Source organism: Ursus maritimus, unplaced genomic scaffold (assembly GCF_017311325.1).
Source record: "Ursus maritimus isolate PB19 unplaced genomic scaffold, ASM1731132v1 scaffold_21, whole genome shotgun sequence".
Classification (NCBI taxonomy): Eukaryota; Metazoa; Chordata; class Mammalia; order Carnivora; family Ursidae; genus Ursus; species Ursus maritimus.
Genome location: NW_024424564.1, coordinates 11,466,285 through 11,488,702, shown reverse-complemented (window position 1 = coordinate 11,488,702; position 22,418 = coordinate 11,466,285). Strand labels below are relative to the sequence as shown.

Here is a 22,418-nt window from a genome sequence, read left to right as displayed (position 1 = left end):
GTTTATTAACTTCTTGTAACAAGGTTCAATCATGCTCTGCAAGTCTTTAAAAAGAAAAAAAAAAAAAAAAAGGCAGAGTATTTGGATCAGGCAGCAACTTTGAGATGCCCTGAGAAACGAGAAGAGAATGATCAGGCTCGTTGTTCTGACATCCAGAGAAAGTCCGGTTCCTCAGGCACGGGCAGAACCCTTCTAAACTAATATAAATAACCTGAGCATTATCTAAAAGGAGTCTCCTGTTGGTAAATATTGGCTTTGTAGTTGATACTCTGTTTACTTCAAACACTGAATAAATAGAATCTTCATTCGGCAGGGCAATAATTTTCAAACCTTGCTGTGTGTCAGAATTTCCGGCAGAGCTTGGTACACATGCGACTGCCTGGACCCAATTAACGTTAAATCACTCAAGAAGATTTCAATGAATGCTGACGCCCAGACTCACTCTAGACCAAATGAATCGGAATCTCTGGGGATAAGCCAAGTTATTTTCTAGAAGTACCCATGTGAGACTCTAACGTGCAGACCTGGGTTGAGAACTCCTGCCCTTCTGAATCTGATTTAGTAGGTGAGGGTGGAGCCTAGCCCTCTCCCCATGTGTGACAGATGTCACAAGTCACTCAGATACCCATAATCAGTGGCCCTTATTCTCAAAAACACTGACCAAGCTCTAGGTATCTCCAAGGCTCTATGAATCAGTAACTCTCAAAATGAGCACGTCTCACTTCTCCTTTGACTCCTTTGACACCTCGGAAATAAAGCTCAGCCTCCATGGTAAGGAAGGGGGATTACTTACAGCGGAATAATCAGATTCGTAAATACGATTAACTAGAAAGCAGCCATTAAAAACAATAGTGCTGCTCTGTATATATTAACAAAAAAAGATCTCCAAGATATAACCAAAAAATAGAAACAAATGACAGATATGTATGTAGTATAAAGCCATTTGTGTTCTTAAAAATTAAGCATGTATGATATTTCTCTGGAAAGATACACAGAAAATGGTCATAGTGATTCCTTCAGAGATGGAAACTGTGTGGCTGGGAAAATGAGACTGACTTTTCTTATTAATATTCTTTTGGCCCCTCTGGAATTCTGTACCATTTGAATGACTCAATCAAATTAAAAAAAAAAAAAGTCAAGTGTAAATTGCAAGCTTTTAAAGTACATACTTTAGGGCGCCTGGGTGGCTCAGTCGTGGGATCCAGCCCTACAATGGGCTCCATGCGTAGTGGGGAGTCTGCTTGAGATTCTTTGTCTCCCTCTCCCTCTGCCCCTAACCCCCCCAAAATATATATAAATAAAAAATAAAGTACATATTTGTATGAACAAACCCTGGTACATAGTAGATATTCAGTAAGTGTTTGTTTATTAAATAAACCTGCTACCTTGTTTCTCCTCTCTTCTTATTCAAATCTCTTCTTTCCTTGGTGTGCAGGTTGGGGGTGGGGTAGATAGCTAAAATTTCATAATGTATTATGCCTTGGCACTTACTGAGTGCTAAGTATGTGCTAAGTGTTATGTTAACCTCTTGACATGTATTCATCATCTCAGGAATTTCTGCAACATCCCTGGGAAGGAGATATTATCATTTCTCTTTTACACCCAGGAAAACTGAAGCTAGAGAGATCACTGCAAGCTCAGGCAAACTGTGTTTTATAGACACGCACACACACAAATAAAGATTTTAAGAAAGAAGGGGGTAAACAGAAGGGGGAATGAACCATGAGAGACTGTGGACTCTGGGAAACAAACTGAGGGCTTCAGAGGGGAGGGGGATGGGGGATTGGGATAGGCCGGTGATGGGTAGTAAGGAGGGCACATATTGCATGGTGCACTGGGTGTTATACGCAAATAATGAATCATGGAACATTGCATCAAAAACTGGGGATGTACTGTATGGTGACTAATATAACAAAATAAAAATTATTTAAAAAATTATACTTTTAAGATATGCTTTGGGCACTATGAAGATCGCACGCTCTTTGCCCTTCCAAAGGGTCTTGGCAGGAGAAATCTTTATGTATGACATTCCTATAACATAAGGTAACAGAGAGCACTGTCGGGGAGCTTCGAAGGGGAGAAATCCCAGGGGAGGGAGAAGACAGGCATCAAGGAAGGCTTCACAGAAGGGGACCTGGCTGATCAGGACTGTGAAGGGAGCGAGCGGTCAGGAGGAAAAGCGTGCTTTATATGTTAACGGCTTTTATTCTTTTAATCCTAACATTTCTAAGTATTCTTACTCCCAATTTTAGATGAACAAACCAGAACCTAAAGAGGAAACCTTCCCCAGATGTTCTAGTCCACATTTAATGTCAACTTACTTCCTACTGGCCATCTCTACGAGGGATTACCAACATGCCTTGCCTTATACATTATTGTTAGATAGCTTGCGTGTGCACGCACACACGCATGTGTGTGTGCACTCACACATACACATTCCTTATGTCTAATACAAATATAAACTACTTGAGGCAAGAACCTTCATTTTATGCATTTTTAATATCCCCCCATTGTATGCTCGCGTAGTAACCATGAAAATATTTATGGTAATGTATTAGTGCTAAACTAATTCTGCATAATTGCGCTGTTTTTATTTTGTGCTAAAGGTTTTATGACAGCAGATGAAAGAAAATTATTTGACCATCTCAAATCTCCTCATCTGAAATACTGGGTTCCATTCATCTGGTTTGGAAATCTTGCAGCTAAAGCCCGAAAGGAAGGTAGAATCAGAGACAGTGTTGATCTGCAATCATTGATGACTGTAAGTACATCACAAACCATCAGTATAAGATGCTAATCAGAGACCAACAGGGATTTGGATATAACAGGTCAGACCAGGACGAGTCTGCTTTGTTCTGGTTCCAAAGGAACCAGAAAGACTGGGCTAGTATCAGAACCCTCAACATGCAGGACAGGAATAATACACAGGTTTTAAGTCACATTGATTCGTGGTGGTAGCTTAGAAACTGTCTAAACAGAATTAGGCTTTGTAATAGGCTCTGTGCTGCCACGAGTTCTGAATGACCTGGTGCCTACGTGGCATATTTACCATTCCTGGCTCCAGGATATTAGAATAAAATTTGGAGTAAAAATAAACCTGCCCAGTCGGTTCCCCCAAACTGGAATTTCCTGAGGTTAAGCCAACTTTTCAGATATGCCAGGAAACAAAATGATGTTTCCATTAAATGAAATAACCCCAAGTTCATCTGAGAAACAAATTAATGGAAGGGCTAGATAGACATGTATCATGACAATCTCCTGCCTGAATTAGGCCAAAAGGAATGAATGATATAAAAATAACTCCCAAATTAACACAAACTCTTCTTCCCAGTCTTATATAATAACTTATGCATGATAAAGGAATATTCAATGGATTCGAGTCCTTCCTGCTCCAAACCGAGATATTTTCTATCAATATAAGTGTTGTAAAGTCCTCATTTGGGGGAGGGGGTGCAGGATGTACCTCTTTTTTTCTAAAATCTATAGTAAGCACGTTTTCAAAAGAGGGAAACCAACAAAAAAATTCTGCCCTCCACAGAAATTAACCAAATGGATAGAAATGACTTATTTAAATACTAACCCCCACCTTTCCACCACCACTTTGGGCCAATAAACATGTTGGAAATTATGGATTCAACAGAGTAGGGGATGGTTCTATAAAGTCCTGATTTAATATTTTTTTAAATGTCCAACTGTAGTCGTCCTTTTTGCCTCGTGGAATGATGTTGATTGTCATATTCAGAATTTTCCTTTTGGAGTCGCCTTCAGAACCAATTACCAGCCTTACAAAGTCAGCCTCATCCTTTTACAAACATATTCATAAAAGCCATGGCCACATTATGAATCTCAGGAAATATTTATTGCCACACCCATCATTTTAGTGAACTGTGTTTTATTTGTTTCTGGCTTAGGAAATGAACAGATATCGCTCTTGGTGCAGCCTCTTATTTGGCTATGACTGGGTTGGGATTCCACTCGTCTACACCCAGGTATCAAACATTTGGCACGTGGTTTTTCCTTGCTCCTTGCCGCGGGTGCCTGGCGCGGGGCTCTCACTCAGGCTTCTCTCCACTGCAGGTTGTCACGCTGGCTGTCTACACCTTCTTCTTCGCCTGCCTGATTGGACGCCAGTTTTTGGATCCCACCAAAGGCTACGCGGGGCATGACTTAGACCTTTACATTCCAATCTTCACTCTCCTCCAGTTCTTCTTCTATGCGGGATGGCTCAAGGTAGCCCACAGTCTCCGTGCTTGAGACCTGCTCTGTAATCCCTGTCATGTTCTACACTCTACACACCGGTCCTTTACTGAGTTGCTCGTTCATGAGCCCTTCAGAGGGAGATTTAATATTTAATCACCCAGAGGTGTTATTACTTTTAAAGTAGGGATTCAAGAGATGTGGTGAGTACCGTATTACAGCAATCTGAAGCGAAGAGATGACAAGAATACTCTTTTATGGCTACTGATTTTTTAAGTCTCTGTGTGCTCCCATCAGGATTATAGTAATGTAATTAAAGAACTGTAACTGCCTTGAAATTTTATGCCACAATAGGCAACTAGGCAGAAAAAGGGAGTAGATAAGAAGCCTTGTGTATCAGACTTAAGCATTAGTATTGTATTATTATCTTGGTTCGGCTAGACTCCGTAGTTAACTGTGACTCTCGGAAATTCCACTAGCTGTCCCACATTAACTGCATCCCATTTTCAAAACCAGAACTGAGCCTCAGAAAATGATTCATCAGAATCAAAACCAGAAATATCAGGATTTATGACGACATTCAGTTTGCCAGGAAATTAAAAACAGGTCAGAGCCGTGAGAAGGACTTGTCCTGCCATTAGTGCAGAATTGCATTTGTTCCCCCCCACCCCCCCACCCCCACCCCCCACCCCCCACCGTGGACGCATGCATTAACACCCCAGCCTGAGTCTTCCAGCTCTTCTGTGAACTTCCAAAAGAGAAGTGCACACACACAAAGGCAATGGCTCCATTAAGTTAATTGAAATCTAATGACAGTTTGAAGATGACTTGAATAAAATCGAATTGCCCAATGTTTGACCTTCCAGCCAGCCACACGCTGCGTGCAGTGAGGCGGCCTTCCCGGCTGTGGCAAAATTTTCCCCGCCAGTGCCTTTATTTTCATTGGTTTGAATCTCAACCAGGAAAAATAAATATGTTGGCATTTCAAGAAGTAAAGGTGTGTCCTTTATAAATGGCAAAAATATTTTCAGCCGGGTGACAGTGATTCTTAATTATTTTTACCCATTTAAGAGAGAGAAAGAGCAAGAGAAACAAACGAATAGCTCTCGTCTCCCATTAGAGAAAAAAGCAGACTCTAGTCTTATAAGCAGAAAATCACCAGGCTGGCCCAAATGCTCGATCATTCTATAACTCTGTCCCCTGAGTTATGCTGAGCTTTTCATTCTTTGCTTGGTGTTCATGTGAGGTGTTTGACCAGCCTGTATGGAACCATGAGCAGTTCCTACCTTCCGAAATGCTCTCTAAAACATTACCATTCTGTTACTTTATAAAATACTTTTAAAGGCAAAATATGAAAAACAATCTTTTTTTTTTAAGATTTTATTTATTTATTTGACAGAGATAGAGATAGAGACAGCCCGCAAGAGAGGGAACACAAGCAGAGGGAGTGGGAAAGGAAGAAGCAGGCTCATAGCAGAGGAGCCTAATGTGGGGCTCGATCCCATGACGCCGGGATCACGCCCTGAGCCGAAGGCAGACGCTTAACGACTGCGCCACCCAGGCGCCCCTGAAAACACAATCTTATCTCCTTTAAGAGACAGACAACCCTAAAAGAAGTGTTTTCCCACCCAATGGATTATATCTCAATTTCTAAGCAGCTGTTTTATCTTGCCCATCCTAACATTTATAAATCTTTTCAAAGTGTAAAAGAACCTATCTTAACCTTATAAACAGTATATTACTCAGTTATTTGCTGGAAATGGAGCTTCTAAGAAAGTAAGATAATCAATTCAGACACCTAAGTATCATTTGGGTGGGTAAATGTAGACTCTAATACTATATAAGGGATTGAGTCCATAAAAGTGAAATTCTGAATGTAACAAAAATATTTTTAGGGCCTATCCAGTGGCCCATTTAAGGAAAACCCTGGGCAAGAAAGGGTGGATAGCCCCCTGGAAGTTGCAGTAAAGGACTTTGACATGGATCTTGCTGTGAGGCTGGCTGATTCTGGGCACAGGCCCCGCCCAGTTTTGTCCCTTAGGATAAGAGTTGTGCCCCTCCAAGCCGATGGTTCTCAGCTCCAGCCAGGCACTAACATCTCCTGGAGCTTCACTCAGTACTGATAGCTCAGCTCAACCTCACACCCCTTAAATCAGAATCTCTGAAGGGGGGACCCAGGCATCAAGTTCCTTTAAAGCTCCCCAGGAGCTTCATCCAAGGTTGAGAAGAGGTGCTCTAAGTGGTTAGTGGTTAGACTTAAATCCTAAAACTTAAGTAGATAGATTTTCTACCAAATAGTCTGAGAACACAGAAACTCAGCTAATCAATGGTGCCTTTATTTTATATACTTGTTTTTCTCATTTATGCCCAATGTAAAATTTTTCTCTCTCTCTTTCTCTCTCTCTCACACACACATCTAGATAATAAAAATCAAAGGGATTATTTTTTTTTAAGATTTATTTATTTATTTGAGGGAGAGAGGGAGAGTTCAAGCAGGGGGAGGAGCAGAAGGAAAGGGAGAGAGAATCCCAAGCAGACTTCACACTGAGCGCAGAGCCCCATGTGGGGCTCTATCTCACGATCCCAAGATCATGACTTGAGACGAAACCAAGAGTCGATGCTTAACCAACTGAGCTGCCCAGGCGCCCCTCAAAGGGATTATTTAAAAAGGAGATAAATAGGTGAGTCATATTTGGCATATAAATCTCTCATCAAGGCTCTTCAATTCTGAAACATGATAAGATCATTTCATATTGATCAACTATTAGAAAATATGTGAAAAAAAATGCGTTAAGGAGCTACCTAAACTTTTCCCAGGGGGAAAGCTGACATACCAGGTAAAGGCAAATCCTTTAGAGTAAAACAAAGTGTGACAAATTTCAGCTTTATGACTCACTAGCTCTCTGACTCATTCATTTAGCTGTTATATCCAATAATTGTGAAAACTCCTTGTTTTATTTTCTTTAATTGTGCTTTAAGTCTTTCTTGGCTGTTTATCTTCCCCATGGTTACATTTTGTCTCATCACCTGGGCTATGTAAATTCCTTAAGATCACAGGCTACATAGCCCTGCAGGTGCCCAGCACAGTGCCTGGCGTCTTGTCAGTGCTCCTTCAACTTTCACTGGCTTGATTTGTACCTGAACATCAATTATTTGGCTCCTAAATGGTACACAGCTTCTCCTGGGGAGGGCCTGCACCTTCCCCAGCTGAACAGACAGATCCACTGGAGAGCAAACCCATGCAGGTGCCTCATTGGTGGTCTGAGAGTGCAGTCTCACTTGTGGATAAATATTGGTGTCTGTGGAATGACCCACTCCCCTCTGGGCTTCATGTTATGAAGGTGGCAAAGGGCATCAGCTTCATCACTGTCAGCCTTCTTAGTTCTTAATCTTCACAAACATCATGATGGACTTACTCTTACATTCTCAACTGCAGGTAGCTGAGCAGCTTATCAACCCATTTGGAGAAGATGATGATGATTTTGAAACCAACTGGTGCATTGACAGAAATCTGCAGGTGAGAGGAGCTTCTCTTTCCTGTACAAACATTAGTAATGAATCACTTGTGATGTTTCAAATCTGAACAGACTCTGAATGCAGGCCCCTGAACTTCAGAACTTTAGCCACAGATGAAAGAGATTTGGCTTTTCAGTATGTTGTCTCACGTCCTTCCAGAACCTCACAGGTCCTGGGTCTCCGTTGCTGTGAAGTTTAGTCCCTTTTAAATAGAATATCAAGCCAATTTTTTTGGTAAGTTTCTTTATTAGCTTCCCACAGCCTCTTCCATCTTACTGCAGAGTAATATTTTCATCCATTCTTTCATCTGTTTTCTGTTGCCACCCACGTGAGGTTAGCAAGAAGATAAAATGGCAACCAGACATGATCTGGTGTGAGGTGAGTTCCCGAATTCATGTGATGTAGGAGCCTGCTGTCAGATTTCCACACAGCTGGATACTGGGCACGTGGGCCACACTGACCTGTGTCTCAAATCTGCCTGAACTAAACCAAATGGACCCCAGGACCCTGACCCCAAAGCATTATGCCAGAGAGGTTTTTCATGAAGAACCAGCATGAGAGAATTTTCCTCTCTAGCAGGACTCTCCTCAGACCATTCTCTTCCTCACAGGCTAGAAAAGAATTTCAACTTGTCTACTTGCTTCAGGCTCTTACTCAGCTCCTAAATACGCTCAAATGTTTCACCATAGATCACTGTTGGTTCACAAAATGGCCTGAACATGAAGGGCCAACAGAGAGGGAAGAAAGGCCACTTCAGATTGGTAGGTGGCAGGTTGACTAAGCAAGGGGACTGACAGACCAGGCTTGGCTTGGGTGGCCACAAGACAAGTAGATCCCCAAGCCCACCTGCCAGAATCTTCAAAGTTTATATAGAGGCCTTAACTGGGTTCAGCCACACTTTCAGTCCAGATGGTCTCAACCACACTTTCCTCTGTCAAGGCTGTGTCCTTGAAATGGCTGCACTATGGGAACAGTAAGCACAGTGTACATTCCAGTGACAGGGGAGGGGTGGGGGGTGAGGGGCCTCTAATTGTCTGGGTTCAGCTCTCAGGTCAACAGAGGTTACATCCTCTCCGTGACCACCTCCAGCAATCACGCTGTCAGTCTATCAGGGAGGAAGTATAATGGTTAGGCCACTCACTCTTTGTAAAAATTGGATTTGCAGAAGATTAATAATTTATTCATGCATCAGTGTGTCAAAGTCAAGAAGAGAGACCATAGCCCCAAGCAGTATAAACTTGCTGATATACTTTTCCAAACAAACAAACAAAAAATTAGGGTCCATAAGAAATGATATCAAGTATGTTTATGGCATCCACTGAATGGGATATTGAGAATCTTCAACTTCCTGTAACATCTGGAACTATGAGCTTGCTCTCAGGATAGCCATTAGACAACATGGTAACTTTGAACAAAGAAGAAAAAGGTGTCTCTCCTGCCTCCAGGTAAAATGTAGCTAGCTCCATTCTGGGCATGTGGCTTGATAAACCAAGTCTGGGCAGTTTTATAGTCCTACTTAACCCCCATTGCCAAGGGCTCTTGTGCAGTAAACAACATGTACAACTGTGTGGCAGCCCTGGTTACAACAAATATGAGCAATAGATATTTGTATATTTACTCTTTCAGACTGTTCTATCCTCCTGAAAATCCCATCCACCAACTGGAACTTACTCTCTTTCTTTATACAACTCACATCCAAATTACTCTAACAATAAAACAATGATTTTAGGTCTCTCTTTTAGCCGTGGATGAAATGCACATGAGCTTACCTAAGATGAAGAAGGACATTTACTGGGATGATTCTGCTGCTCGACCACCTTATACACTGGCAGCTGCTGACTACTGCATACCCTCATTTCTGGGGTCAACGGTCGAAATGGGGTAAGTGCATTTTTTTAAATCATCAATATTTGGAAAATAACTAGGGCACTGTTCTGATATTTTTATGCCCTGATCTTGAATTTACTTTCACGACAACTCTCAATTATTAATATCTTAGGAGGGTAGCCTTTTCAAATTATCAGATATAATTAATATGCCCAAGAAAATTTTAGAGTAAAGAGACTTTAGTTTCTGATTTAAATGTGGTGCGTGTGTACACACCTGAGTGTGTATTTGGGAGTAATTTGCACTTTACCTTGTTTTTATACCCCAGAAAACTTTTCCAATTGTTATGAAACTATCCTCTTTTTTTCCCTTCCAATTTGAAAAGTAGTTTAATTATTCAATTATACAGTCATTTAATCGACTGTCATAATTAAATGTATTTGTAACAAGTACTAATTGAGTGTATACACGCGCACGCACTGTGTTAGACTACACAGAGACAAGCAAATCTTAAGGAATGAGATAAGTTTTATCAAAAGTTTTCTCTATGATTTTGATTCAACTATGTTTAATAGACAAGTCAGTCTCTGTTCTGCGGTTTTAACATAACAATCTGTCCCTGTGTACTTAGCTTTAAATAAATGGGCTGAGGCCTGAAGTAAATCATGCACAGTTTTTGAATAATTTTATTAAATCTGATAATGTATTTGATTTTGGAGAAATGTGTGAATGTGGGGGAAGTTTAAGTATACTTGCTGAAAGCAGATGCCACAGTTTCCAAGTAACTTAAAGAGAAGTCTGTGGACAAATTTAGAAAAATAAGAAGAACCCCTCTAAAAAATTGTAGAAAAGGCAAAAACTTCTGCAGGATTTTTCTTATAACTTTTGGCAAAACTGTGTTTGCTAGTCTTTGAGGCTCTCAGCTCTCAGCAGATTTGTGAGGCGAGTTCATGTCCTGTTGTTGCCACCCAGGACTTTCTTTCCTCTCCCCCACAGTATTCAGCGTCCCTCAACCCTATTCCCACAAGGCTTTACCCTTGGCCAAATGTCTCTTCATCCTGACAAATAATGGTTGGTGGCATTCCTCCTCCAAAGGAGCCTCTGAGGCTGAAAGCCTTTCAAGATCCAAAGGAAAAGATGACAAAGTCAAATTTCAGGAGTTGTGGCAAATAATGAGATGATTTACGAGCCGGGAGATTTGCCTTGTTGTCCTCAAAGCACATGTTAGAGAAGGTTGCATGTTCCAGGGTAGGCCTCTGCTTCTAGAGGCCTGCTGAGCCCCGACTCTCCTGGCCAGGGCTTCCTCCAGCCTGGGGCGCTCATTCCTTCCCACCAGCTGGTTGGTCGGGATCCACGAATAGTCATTTACTGCTGTTCCCACTTCTCAGCGTTTTGTCATTCATTCTGCAGGGGCAATTTCATGGCTTTTGAAAACCTTCTCAATTTTGAAAAATAACATGTTGTTCTGTGAGTTTGTTTTTGGAAAACTCAGTAGGCTTTAACCTTTCCCTTCATTCCCATCACTGATTAATACAAAGTGTCTAAAGATCAAATTTGTAGAGAAAAGAAACCAGCACATTTGATAGGGCCAGGGAATCGTTGTGGTGATGCTGTTTAAACTATTAGCATCGTTGGGCTCCATTCGCCAACCCTCTCGTGCCTAGAGTAACACTGCCCAGTAGAAACATGATGCAAGCCACATATGTAATCGTAAGTGTTTTGGTAGCCAGATAAAAAACGTCAAAATAGACAGGTGAAACTGATTATAACTAACTCGATATTTTATCTCAGGCAAATACCCCGTGCTGTTGTCCCTTTAGTTATTTTTGCAGGATGGTTAAAATAATATTTTTTTGGTCTTAAGATTTTTATCTTGATCTGCATATTCATCCTAATCGTCATAATTTTACATTCTCATGGAAGTGTCCATGTTCTTTAGAAAGTATTAAGGAAAAAAAAGTATTTCTCCTATTTCTAAATATAGAAACTCAGAATTAGGGATTTACAAGACCTCAAAGTAAATATCTACCCCAAACAATTATTGAGAAGATCAAATGAGATTGTAAACATAGAAACAGTCTAGATATAATCATAGAGCATTGACAGTATTGACTTGTATAAATCTCTCATTTGTGGATGTCAAAGTGAGGTATAGAAAGAGTAAACAAGTCTAAGCTATTATTTGTATTAAGCTAGTTCTGGGAAATTAAGGACAGAAAATAAAATGCTTCAGAGAAAACTAGGAGATACGATGTTTAAGCATGCAGCAAGGTTTTTAGCTGTCAGAGAGAATTCCTGTAATTAAGACAGGCTGTTTGCTAGCAGATGGAACAGGCACAAGCAAAGGCCAGAGTCTGTCAGGGGAGGCATTTAACTGGACTCCTCTAGAACCAATTGATCAAAGAAAAATTAGGCAAAAGCTTACTTGATCTTAATTTTCTGTATGAATGAGGACCATTCAAGGGGAGCCTCACAACCAGGAAAAGTCGCTACAAGAATGCAGGCTTTTGGAGAATTCGAAGAACTGCCCTCTTGATCCATCACTGCTGATTCCTTCCAGGACTGTGCTATTAGACAAGTTGTTTCTGGTTGCCTGTGATGGAAAACCAACCCCAGCTAACTTAAGCAAAAAGGGGTTTCTTGGGTCACATCTAGAGACTGGCCTCGCTTTGAGTGTAGCTGGCTCCAGAGGCTCAAAGAATGTCACCAGGACTCACTATTGCCCTGTCTTTCTGTTCCCACTTTTCTCTCCACTGGCTCAGGTTTCAGGCAGGCTCTCCCCTCCTGACGGCAAAATGGCAAGATAGCAGCCAGAAGCTTTAGGCCTATGACCTATTTTCTGAGCAAATCCTACGGAAGGAGTATCTCTCTTCTCCAACTCTTACAACTAAAGTACCAAATTAATTGGCTGGGCTTGGCTAACATGCCCATTCTTGAACCAATCACTATCAACAAGAAGACATGATGTTTTAATAAGCCAAGGCTTGTTCATGTGTCCATCTTTGGACCAAGGGGTGTGGTCAGCCCCAACCAACCATATGGACCACATAATGTCTTAAGAAAATTAGGGTGGTATTAGCAGGAAAGGGTGAATTGTTTGCTAGGCTGACAAAAGCAATAGGTGTCCTCTGAAATCACAAAAGATAATTCCCTAAGCATTGTATTGTTCACTCACCAAATACAAGGTCAGTATCAATAGAGCCATCTGACTGAGGCTCAGGGAAAAGGGAAGGTAAAAGTAAGGATTATTGTAGCACAGATGATTTTATTGATGATGACTGAGCTAATGAGCCCTTTGCATTAGAATAAAGACCAGGTGTCAAAATAGTATGGATGCAAACATTTCAGACAAGTGTTTGCTGCTTGATGTGCATATAAAATCCTTTCCTGGATGAGTACATTTTTTATTTTCTTATTCTATTGAGGACGCATGTTCCCAGTTCCCTTATCTTTTTCATATCAATGTTTCAAGCTTATGATCACAATTCCCATGACCCAGAAATTCTAAAAATCAAGGCGATGCCCTTCAATAACTGAGCAAAAGTACTATCCAGGGGCAACCTGAGAAATTACTCTGTTTCATATTTCATTCACACTCGGCACACTGCTCATTTCCACATAAAAAGGAAATTCCTTAGAGACAATTCCTCTCTTCTCTATATTCAGGAACACGTTCAAAATATTGCCCTATTTTCTACACATTTACCAAATGTACATTAGTGAAATAAAGTAAGTTTTTCCCCCATTTTTTATGTTAAGTACAAATTTAAAATATCATGTTTTTCCTTGTATCTTCACATATGCAATGAACTCATCCAATTATTCCAGGCAAAATATGCTTTCAGGGCCTGGTATGTGGTAGCTTCTATACCAAATGCTAGGCAGAGGCAGAAAACCAAAACCAAAACCAAATAAATACCTCTTAAGATCACAGACATAATGAAGAGACAGTTTATAATACAATGTGGTAAACACAGCAATAGAGGAATGCTCACCCAGCCCAGTGAATCAGACAAAGCTCCTTAAGATGAGGAGTCTAATGTGCATCTTTAAGAATAAATTAGGAGCTAGCACAGATAGGAGTAAGGGGATTCAGCACAGGATAAATTCCAAGCCAATATAAGCAAAAGCAGCAAGGAATGATAGTGTACTTCAAGTAACAGGGGTTTTTTTGTTTTTAATTTCAGCTTTATTGAAGTATAGTTGACATATAAAATTATAAGATATTTAAAGTATACATGGCAGTGATATGCTGTTTTAATTAAGGCATCTTGTCATTGTCTTTGCTGTGGGGACACTGTTAACCAAGACGAAGAGAACACACACAAGCAGCCATATGAACAGCTGTCCATCAGACACACGAAAAGAAAACACGGCCCAAGCCCTGAAATGCAAAAGGGTCTTCTTTGGGCACTACTAAACACTTATGTCTAATAAACCAAGCTTTACCACAACAAACCTAGAATGCTTAAACTCATGCCAGCATTGCTGAAAATAAATTTCTTTTTAAAACAAACAAAAAATAAGATCCAGGCCTAGCCTACCACAGCTAGCTGGAGGTAGAATGCTTTTCACATTATACCACCATGAGTCTCTCCAAAATCCTTATTGTTTTTTAAATACCTGGGATTGTCCATTAGTGCAAATTTATAAGTCTCCGAGGAATGGAACACAGGGAAATGAAAAGACCCAAATTCTCCTAACTCCCTTGAATCCTGTCTTGAAAATCAAAACCACCAAGAATCCCTTAAAGGCGCTGGAAAAACCCTGATGAAATATCTATCCATAACAGCTGAAAGATTCCAAATGCTGGAGAAGAGGGGCTGTAGCTGCTTACAAAATGGGTCACTCAAGTGTGTACACGTGGGACTGTGCTCGCTCTCACTGTCCTGCTGATGTAGACGCATGCTCTCAGCCTGGGAACCTTGAACTGCTGGCTGCAGCGCCATTTAAAGAACACTGCTTTACTGGGCTTTCAGCCAGGATTCAAATATGTCACCACTTCCTCACATTTAGAGCGAGAATGGGTCTATGAAGTCAGTTCAGGACATTAGAAAAGAAGAGAAATATACAAATGTTTGTAAGAGTTCCTTCTAGTTCCGAGCTGAGGGATTTATTTAAGATTTATTTGGTAGTGTTAAACAGTAACCACTTACCCGGAAAGAATGACTTTTACTTATCTATCTTTATTCCAAAGGTTCTAAGAATATGTAGAGATAATACAATTATCTTTTTGCAATTATACATATATACTTAACGTGCACAAAGCATTAGGATTGCACAGTATAGCAGAAGTATTTTTAGTGATACTAGCTGAAATATACCAAAATATGCATTTAATGAGCAAATAGTTTATTAAATTATGGTTAAATATACTTCTAGATGGATGTTTTAGTCAGTAATCCTTTCTTAGCTAACTATATTCAAATATTTTAGCTTTACAAAAAAAAAATACAGTCTGATATATACTATTGCATGCTTGGTTATAAACTACCAAAAATATCTCCATTTCTGAATCACTAACTTCAACAAAAATGTATTCTTGGAACATTGATCTTCACTTAATGTACCAGAAAGGAAGGAGAGATGGAACCTCCCAAGGAGATGGCATTAAGTTTGTAATTTTAGAACTTTCTCAGGGATTCTTTCATATGCCAACATGGGTTTACCCTAGGCACTCAGTTTTCACCTTCTAAAAGACATAAGAGGTATAGATGACTTAATTTCCTTTTCTAGCAAAACTCTCATAGAATACAACAGTGTGGAAACGTGGGGGACTGTAAGTGAACCCCACTTTGGGCCACAATTTATTTTTGAGTCAGTCAGCAGAGGCCAAGTGAGCATAACCGGAGGGTAACATGAGGCTACATATGCCTGTTCTTTTACCAGATTTGCCATAGTCCTTGGTCCAAACTAGCAGAGAGGCAAGAGAGAGATAGCTGGAGGGTCACCAGCTCTGTGTGCACCTCTCTGGGCTAAGCAAACCTCCTACGATGCTCCACTTCTGGACTCTGTCCCCCAGCAAGGGAGTTGGGAGGAGCGCTGCTGGGTGGATACAACTTTCTGTCTGCTGGGTTTTCCTCACAGTGCTTGGCCCCACAGCTCCCAGTTCAGTATGAGAGTTACCTTTCCCATCTCACAAATCCTGGGCTACTGCTTTGACAAGATTCTGCAGCGCAGAAGGTTATAAATAACAGCCTTCGCCTCCAATGGGTTTGAAGAGTGCATTTTGCTTTGCCATGAATAAATGGTCCTCCGCACGTGCTCCTGCTGCCCTGATAGATTTTCAGGCAAATTATCAGCTCCCTCCGAGGCAGCTGCCTGACTTCGAGTAACACCAGCAATTAGAAAACAATAAATCTGATGTGAGAAGTAGAACTCATCCTATTAGATATCAATTTCCTAAATTCCTCATTAAAATTCTGCTAAAATGACCTAAATTCATTGAATTTAAGTTGTCAAAATACCATTTTAATTGTGGCACAACAAGAAAAAAAAACGGCAACCATGTGAGGTGACAATGTTGGCTAACCTTATTGTGGCAAACATTCCACGATACACACGTGTATCAAATCATCACATCGTACACATTAAACTTCAGAATGTTCTATGTCAGTTATATATCAATAAACCTGGAGGGATGATTTAAAAAAAAAGTGGCCCAGAGAAAAAAAGGCAAGCATCATCCACTTTTACCCTTCAACCTTTTGAAGCTCTATGTTTACCTATCATTACATGAGAAAGGGGTTGCTTTGTAAAAAGCTTGCTCCAAAAAAAATGCATTAAATCTCTCAAGTCATCAGGGCTGTTTCGGTCTTGCCATATCAGACACAACCCAAGAATTCTGAAAGTCGCCGCCGTCTCCAGCAGTCCTGTCCCCTGCCTCTTATTATGGCAACAGGAGGTGACAAGTGTTCTTCGGCACTCTGACCAGCTCAAGCAGCTTCTTGAGAGCCCTTAACTAAATCACTGCTGCTCATGCCCTCAGATATCTGTCACTGGCAAGGGAGACTGTGGGGCTGATGGTGTTGTCGGTGCTCAACAGATATTGTGAAAATGTGGTTTGTTGGTCTTTTTTAACAGCTGAGATTGAAATAAGAACACATCCAATCCTGGTGCCAGTGTGACCTGTAGAAATAATGCATGCTCTCCCTCCTAGGCTCGGCTAGCACCAACTAGCCTGACTGGCTTAACGTAACCTATTCTTGGTGCCCCACCTCCCCTTCTCTACCCCTTCAAAAAGAGCCCAACAGTTGGCATAACCTTCCTTATTCTCAATTCTTCTGTACTGATGATTTGCCCTGTGCAATCCATGTTTACTACAGGATTTGGCCATGTCTGCAAGTGGTACGAAAACCGCCTGATAAGCCCCATCGTCCTTCTCCGGAAGAATGCAGTTTCTCCCATCCCCATGCTTCCTCTCCCTACATTCAGTGCCCTCGTCCATGAAATGACTGCTAGAGTTTTCCCTTCTAAGGTGTTCATTGTCAGTTGGCAGCTCCAAGATGTAGTGACACTTTTAAAATATACTCTTGGAGGAGAAAAGGGAGTAACCTTCGGGCAGACGCTACCCTTCAACCAGGTGCGAGAAGTCAACGATGACTTGGAAGTCACCTCTGAAAGTCTGCCAGTCGCTGACAGAGTCCTTTTCATATCATCTACTCCTCAAAGCTTTTCCATATCTATTACTCCTTTTGAACTCCCAAACAGCCTGTGAGGCAGGTAGAGTACTGTTGTCCTCGTATATCAAGTATGATACTGAGTCACAGAAAGGTTCAGTGGCTCTCCTAAGGTCACACAGCTGGTTAGAGTCAGCCCAGGCAGCAGAAATCCTGGCTTTGCAAGCTCCCAAAATAAATCATTTTCCTCACCACAGAGGCAATTCTCAAATTCCATCTTCTGGACACTAATGGCTGCATGGCACTTTCCATGAATGTCCTCCTAGCTCTAATTACCTGCCTATCTAAGTCCAAGCGAATTCCAGAATGTAAGACCTTTTTCAACTGACCTTCTCTAATGTAAAGCAATATAATGTTTCTGCTATCATTGTTTTGAGGCATTTTAAGTGGTGCTATATTTGGGCCTCAGGATTGTACTAACCCTTCACTAAAGGTACACTTTAAAAACCAAATAAGGAGGAGAAGAAAGTCTAAAAGGACCTAAAAGGTACATCCAAACCTCCCAACTGGGAAATGAAAAACCTTTAATGTTTTCTATTCTGTGTACTCTAAGTTTTAAACCATTTTGTTCTTAGACCATGATTTCTGCCATCATATTGGGAACCATGACTTTGGGAGAAAGGAGATGGGGATCTCGTGCTGGCAGTGAAACGTTCGCTCACGGAAACATTTGGATGATAGGTCATTTGGTTCATCATGCAGGGGAGTCTCACTACTGCTCTTTGATAGCATAAACACCCAGAGGGCCTCCTTCACCACATCAGTCCCCCAAATCACAGGCCACTGAGTGTTCTTCCAAAGACCCACTAATGGGTCCTTCTGACTAACAGCATGGAAAGTTCCCATGTATGTTTCTCATCCAAAGCATTTCTAGATGACAACATTCATCAATGTTGCTTTCCATGTAGCTTTTCCAGCTTGCACACTACTACCAAACAGCACACGATCTAGTTATGCTCTCCATTCGCGGAGTCCAGAGCTGCCCGCTGCTTCTGCGGTAAAGTCCAAATCCCTTCACCTAGTATGTGAGACTCCTCAACACAATCCAAGGCTGTCTTTTCAGCTGTATGCCTGACACTCTTCTGTGCTTGATACAACACAAGTATCTCCCATTCCTTACAAACACCCTAGAGTTTCCCCTGTGTTATTTGCTCAAGTCACTTCTTCCCCTTGGAATACTCTGTCTCTTCTCTGCTCATTCGATTCCTACTAGATGTCAAATGTCAGCTCGAAAACTTACTTGGCCCCAAATGTAGCTATTTATATACAAACCTACTCCCTCCTTTTAAATGATGGGTACGGTACTTATACAGCCGATTCATTCATAGCCTGTGCTCAATAGATTGAGTAAGTGAATAAATCTCATGTGTCCACACCACAGTCTCCTGAGGCAGGAAGGTACAGTGGGGTCTCGTTGGCAGCCATGCCTGGTGTCAGCTGGTGAATCAGTATTGATTGAGCAAGAGCACTGCCCTTTGTGCAGTTTGTTCTTCGCAACTGGTTTGTTTTTCTCTAATTTGTGACATAGGGCTTATTCTTCTTGCCCCCGCCGAACATACACATCCATCACACCAGTGCATAGTTAGAAAATTGCATCCTTAGGATTTACAAAGTTTTGAAGTACTGATAGTATAACCATGTTTCCTGGAAGATGTTATCGTGCTTTCAGGATTGTGTGGTTTAGAGGTAGTCAAGGAAGACAAATCCCAAATACAAAGTCAAGATCCCAAATGGAGGACAGAGGCTCACCTATAAAGGGGGATCGCCAGCTCCACCTGAGATTCACAGCGTGGCGATCTGAGCAAATGACCGCACTGTCACTCCTCCAGTGCCCTCCGTAACCGAGTGCAGTCCTGAAGTGTGACTGCAGATCTGACCTCATGAAATCCACCAAGCCGGGCGGCCAAGGCCGCGGAGGCATGAGTCTGCGTTTCTCAAGTCCGTGTAACAGAATCAGACCATGCACAGCCGGGGGTGCTGGCCAGAGGCTATCTGGTAGCCAAGGGCCCTGCTGGGGCTTTAGAATAACAGCACGAGGTTGTAATCGGACACCATCCAGGGACATTTACCCAGTTAATCATCTCGATCAGCCATCTTTTATTCATAAACACGGAGGAACGTTTTTGCTGCTCACTTTGCCCTTTCAGGTTACATCAATATCGTGCTTTTCCAGCTTTCTCCTTTGGATCACAGAAAGTGCACCTGGCACTGTGTAGGCATCTTGTTCCCATGGATGTCCACACGAATCCTGGACCCGGGCGGATTGGGCATGGTGGCTCCCAGAGCCCGTGTGAGCATTTGCAGTTTAAGGGCGAGGTTTAAGTAGCTCTTCTTCGAACCTCAGTAAGACCATACACGCACCATGTACTCTGAGGCCAGACTAGGCCTTATTACCCCAGAGCCCTCACTGTCATCCCAATTATCCATTTTATTTCGGCCTTGAAGGAGATGATTCAAAGGGTAGGGTTATTTATTTTATGTCTCAAATGTTGAAAATTCAACATTATCGAATCAATCAAGCTTCAGCACTGGGGAGCCCAGCCACATTTCGAGGCCCTCCTCGATGGATGTGCTCTTTCCACAGAGTTCATATTTCTCCTTCCTTAACCCTAGGTGAGCAGACCAGGGATGGTAATAAATTACCTGTGGGCAAGGACCGTCTTACTCATTAATCTGCACTCCTCCCGCCCCCAGCTCTACCTTATCACCTGACACCCATGTAGCAGACTTTATACAAAAGAAATTAAGAACAAAGGCTTCGGACTTAGATTTCTGAGTTCTAACCCCACTGGTTACAAAGCCTTCAGGAATCTCTCTGGGCCTCAGTTTCTTCATCTGTAAAGTGAGAATCATAATAGTACCAGTTCACACAATGAATGTGATAATTAAGTGAATTAATGCATGGGAGGTTCTTAAATGTGAATGTCAGTTGTGTTTTCCATGGTCTTGAATTTATCTGTGGTCCAATGTTTTGGGGCATTTTACGGATCCTTAGTTCATGGCCTTAGTTCACCTGTAATAAGGGGGAAGGAACACACATTGTATCTTTTTCTTTTTAATCTCCAAATCTCTAGATTAGTTATTTTCAAAGTGTGGTTTGGGAACCGCTAGGAATCCCCAAAAACCAAGACCCCAAGACCCAAGCCCTTAAGGTCAAAACTATTTTTGTAACAACACTAAAATGTTATTTATCTTTTTCAGTCTCATTCTTTCCTGAGTGTACAGTGGAATTTTCCAGAGGCTCCATGCTCTGTGATGATGTCATCACTTAACATTTAATGGAATGTGTGCTTGCACATTCTTGTATGTGGGGTTTTCTTTTTTTTATATTCCTCGGTTATTTCTAATACAGTAAATAGCAATAGCTAGAATCCACATAAACAAATATCTTCGGGGTATTCAGTAATTTTTAAGAGTTTAAAAAGGTTCTGTGACCAAAAGTTCCAAGAACCTCTGCTGGACTATCTCAAGTTAAAATCCCCTCCATTTCAAAATCTGGAATGTGAAAATACCAAACTCTGTCCTTAACTTTGAGATGCTACCCAGAGAGTCGGGGCCTCGAAGCTGCGCTGCCTGCATTGTGTCATTATGTGTTTCAGATTGTCCGGGTCCGACTTCCCTGGTGAGGAGTGGCTGTGGGGTTATGAGAAGCATGGCCACCGCCGTTCCGTGATTAGGAGAGTCAAGAGGTTCCTGAGTGCCCACGAGCACCCCTCCAGCCCCCAGAGGAGAAGCTACGGCAGGCAGGCCAGCGACAGCTCCATGTTCCTTCCCCCAAGCGGTGATGTCAGCCCAGCCAGGGATCTGCTGGATGTGCCCTCGAGAAGCCCCCACCGTGCCTCAGCCACCCAGAAGCAACCCTGCTCCCCAGAGGAGAGCAGTAAGCTGTACTCCAGCCTGGGAGAGCTGTCCACCATCAGGGAGACCAGCCAGACGAGCACTTTGCAGAGCCTGAGTCCACAGTCCAGCGTGAGGGTCTCCCCCACCAAATTGCCGCAGGTCCCCGAGGTACTGATCACAGCGGCTGAGGCACCAGTGCCTGTGTCAGATGGCTCCAGTGCCTCCATCCAGAGCACAGAGTTTACTGGGGTAGAGCCAAGCAGGACTGGACAGCAGGAGGTCCCCGTGGGATTGACTCCATTCCCCTCAGAGAAAGGGACACCTCCTAGGGACCCCAATCCCCAGACTAGTTCGGCCAAAGATGAAAGACACATCCTCCCATTTGCCTCTGGGGAAGACCCTAATGATGACAAGTTGCTGAAAAGGTGGAGCCTCCCGGGGTTCCTGGAGTCCAATCACCCCTCCCCGGCAGGCCTGAGTCCACATCCCATGAGCCCTGAGCCTGTTCTTTTACTTGACACAGAAACATCCTCAGAGACCAGTGGAATCAACATTGTGGCTGGCTCTCGAGCCTCTCCTGATATGCTGTATTTAATGGAAAACCTGGACACCAAGGAAACAGATATCATAGATTTTAACAATGAGCAAGCTGAGGAATCAGCCAAAGGAAGACCAGAAAGGCCAACGACCTGGTTCTAGATGAGGCTCTTACTTTCCCAAAAGTTCAGCATTAGTTCCAGAACATACCTAGGGACTGGTCAACTTTTTAAAAAGCCACCATACTGTATAAGCTACTTAAAACTGAAGGGCATTATGATCCTGAGTTTCTGAGAACTGAGAAAATCAATACATTCACATCATCCATTACAAGGTGACTTTCATGGAAGTCACACAGACCACAGCGACCTATCTTAACCAAACAAGGAATCTTAATAGTATATATGTGACTTATAATTCAGAGATTGTTAGATTTGGAAAGGGCTTTGTAGACGATAGTCCCCCCGTTTCGCCTACAGGAGACAAAGGACGCTCTCCTCCCCACTTTTTCTCTTTTCTTTGGCTCCTCAATCATAAAGAGAAGGGAGAGGGGTCGCACAGTGCCGCAAAAGCTCCTTCCTAATACTGACTCTTCAAGGTTTCTAACCGTCTCACTCCCACTTTCTAGAACTATTATCACTTCTTGATTCTTAAGCTTCATCAACATCACAACCACCATCTCCCTTCAATTTCTTTTTCTTTGTTTTCTTTTCATTCTCCATCCTTTTGTCTTTCCCTTCTACTCTGTCCCACCTTTCAGGATGTACTGTTTCCTCTTGCCTACCCTGCTGCTTACTTTTCGCCACTGTTTCCAAACTATGA

At 42.1% G+C, this 22,418-nt stretch overlaps 1 protein-coding gene across 2 annotated transcripts in view; it reads left to right on the top strand.

Moving 5' to 3' along the window:
* The window catches only part of BEST3 (bestrophin 3), a 31,979-nt gene extending 10,214 nt beyond the window's left edge, over positions 1–21,765 (top strand). Inside the window, exons 4-9 of one of the 2 annotated variants that reach the window (XM_008684282.2) lie at positions 2,607–2,761; positions 3,912–3,989; positions 4,078–4,230; positions 7,634–7,714; positions 9,443–9,594; positions 20,819–21,765. In XM_008684282.2, the coding sequence (XP_008682504.1) occupies positions 2,607–2,761; positions 3,912–3,989; positions 4,078–4,230; positions 7,634–7,714; positions 9,443–9,594; positions 20,819–21,758 (1,559 nt within the window). In that variant the 3' untranslated portion in view covers positions 21,759–21,765. Of the gene's footprint in view, positions 1–2,606; positions 2,762–3,911; positions 3,990–4,077; positions 4,231–7,633; positions 7,715–9,442; positions 9,595–20,818 lie in introns of those variants that run through there. The other variant, XM_040637255.1, reaches the window with a different exon arrangement.
* The last annotated feature ends 653 nt before the right edge of the window (positions 21,766–22,418 follow it).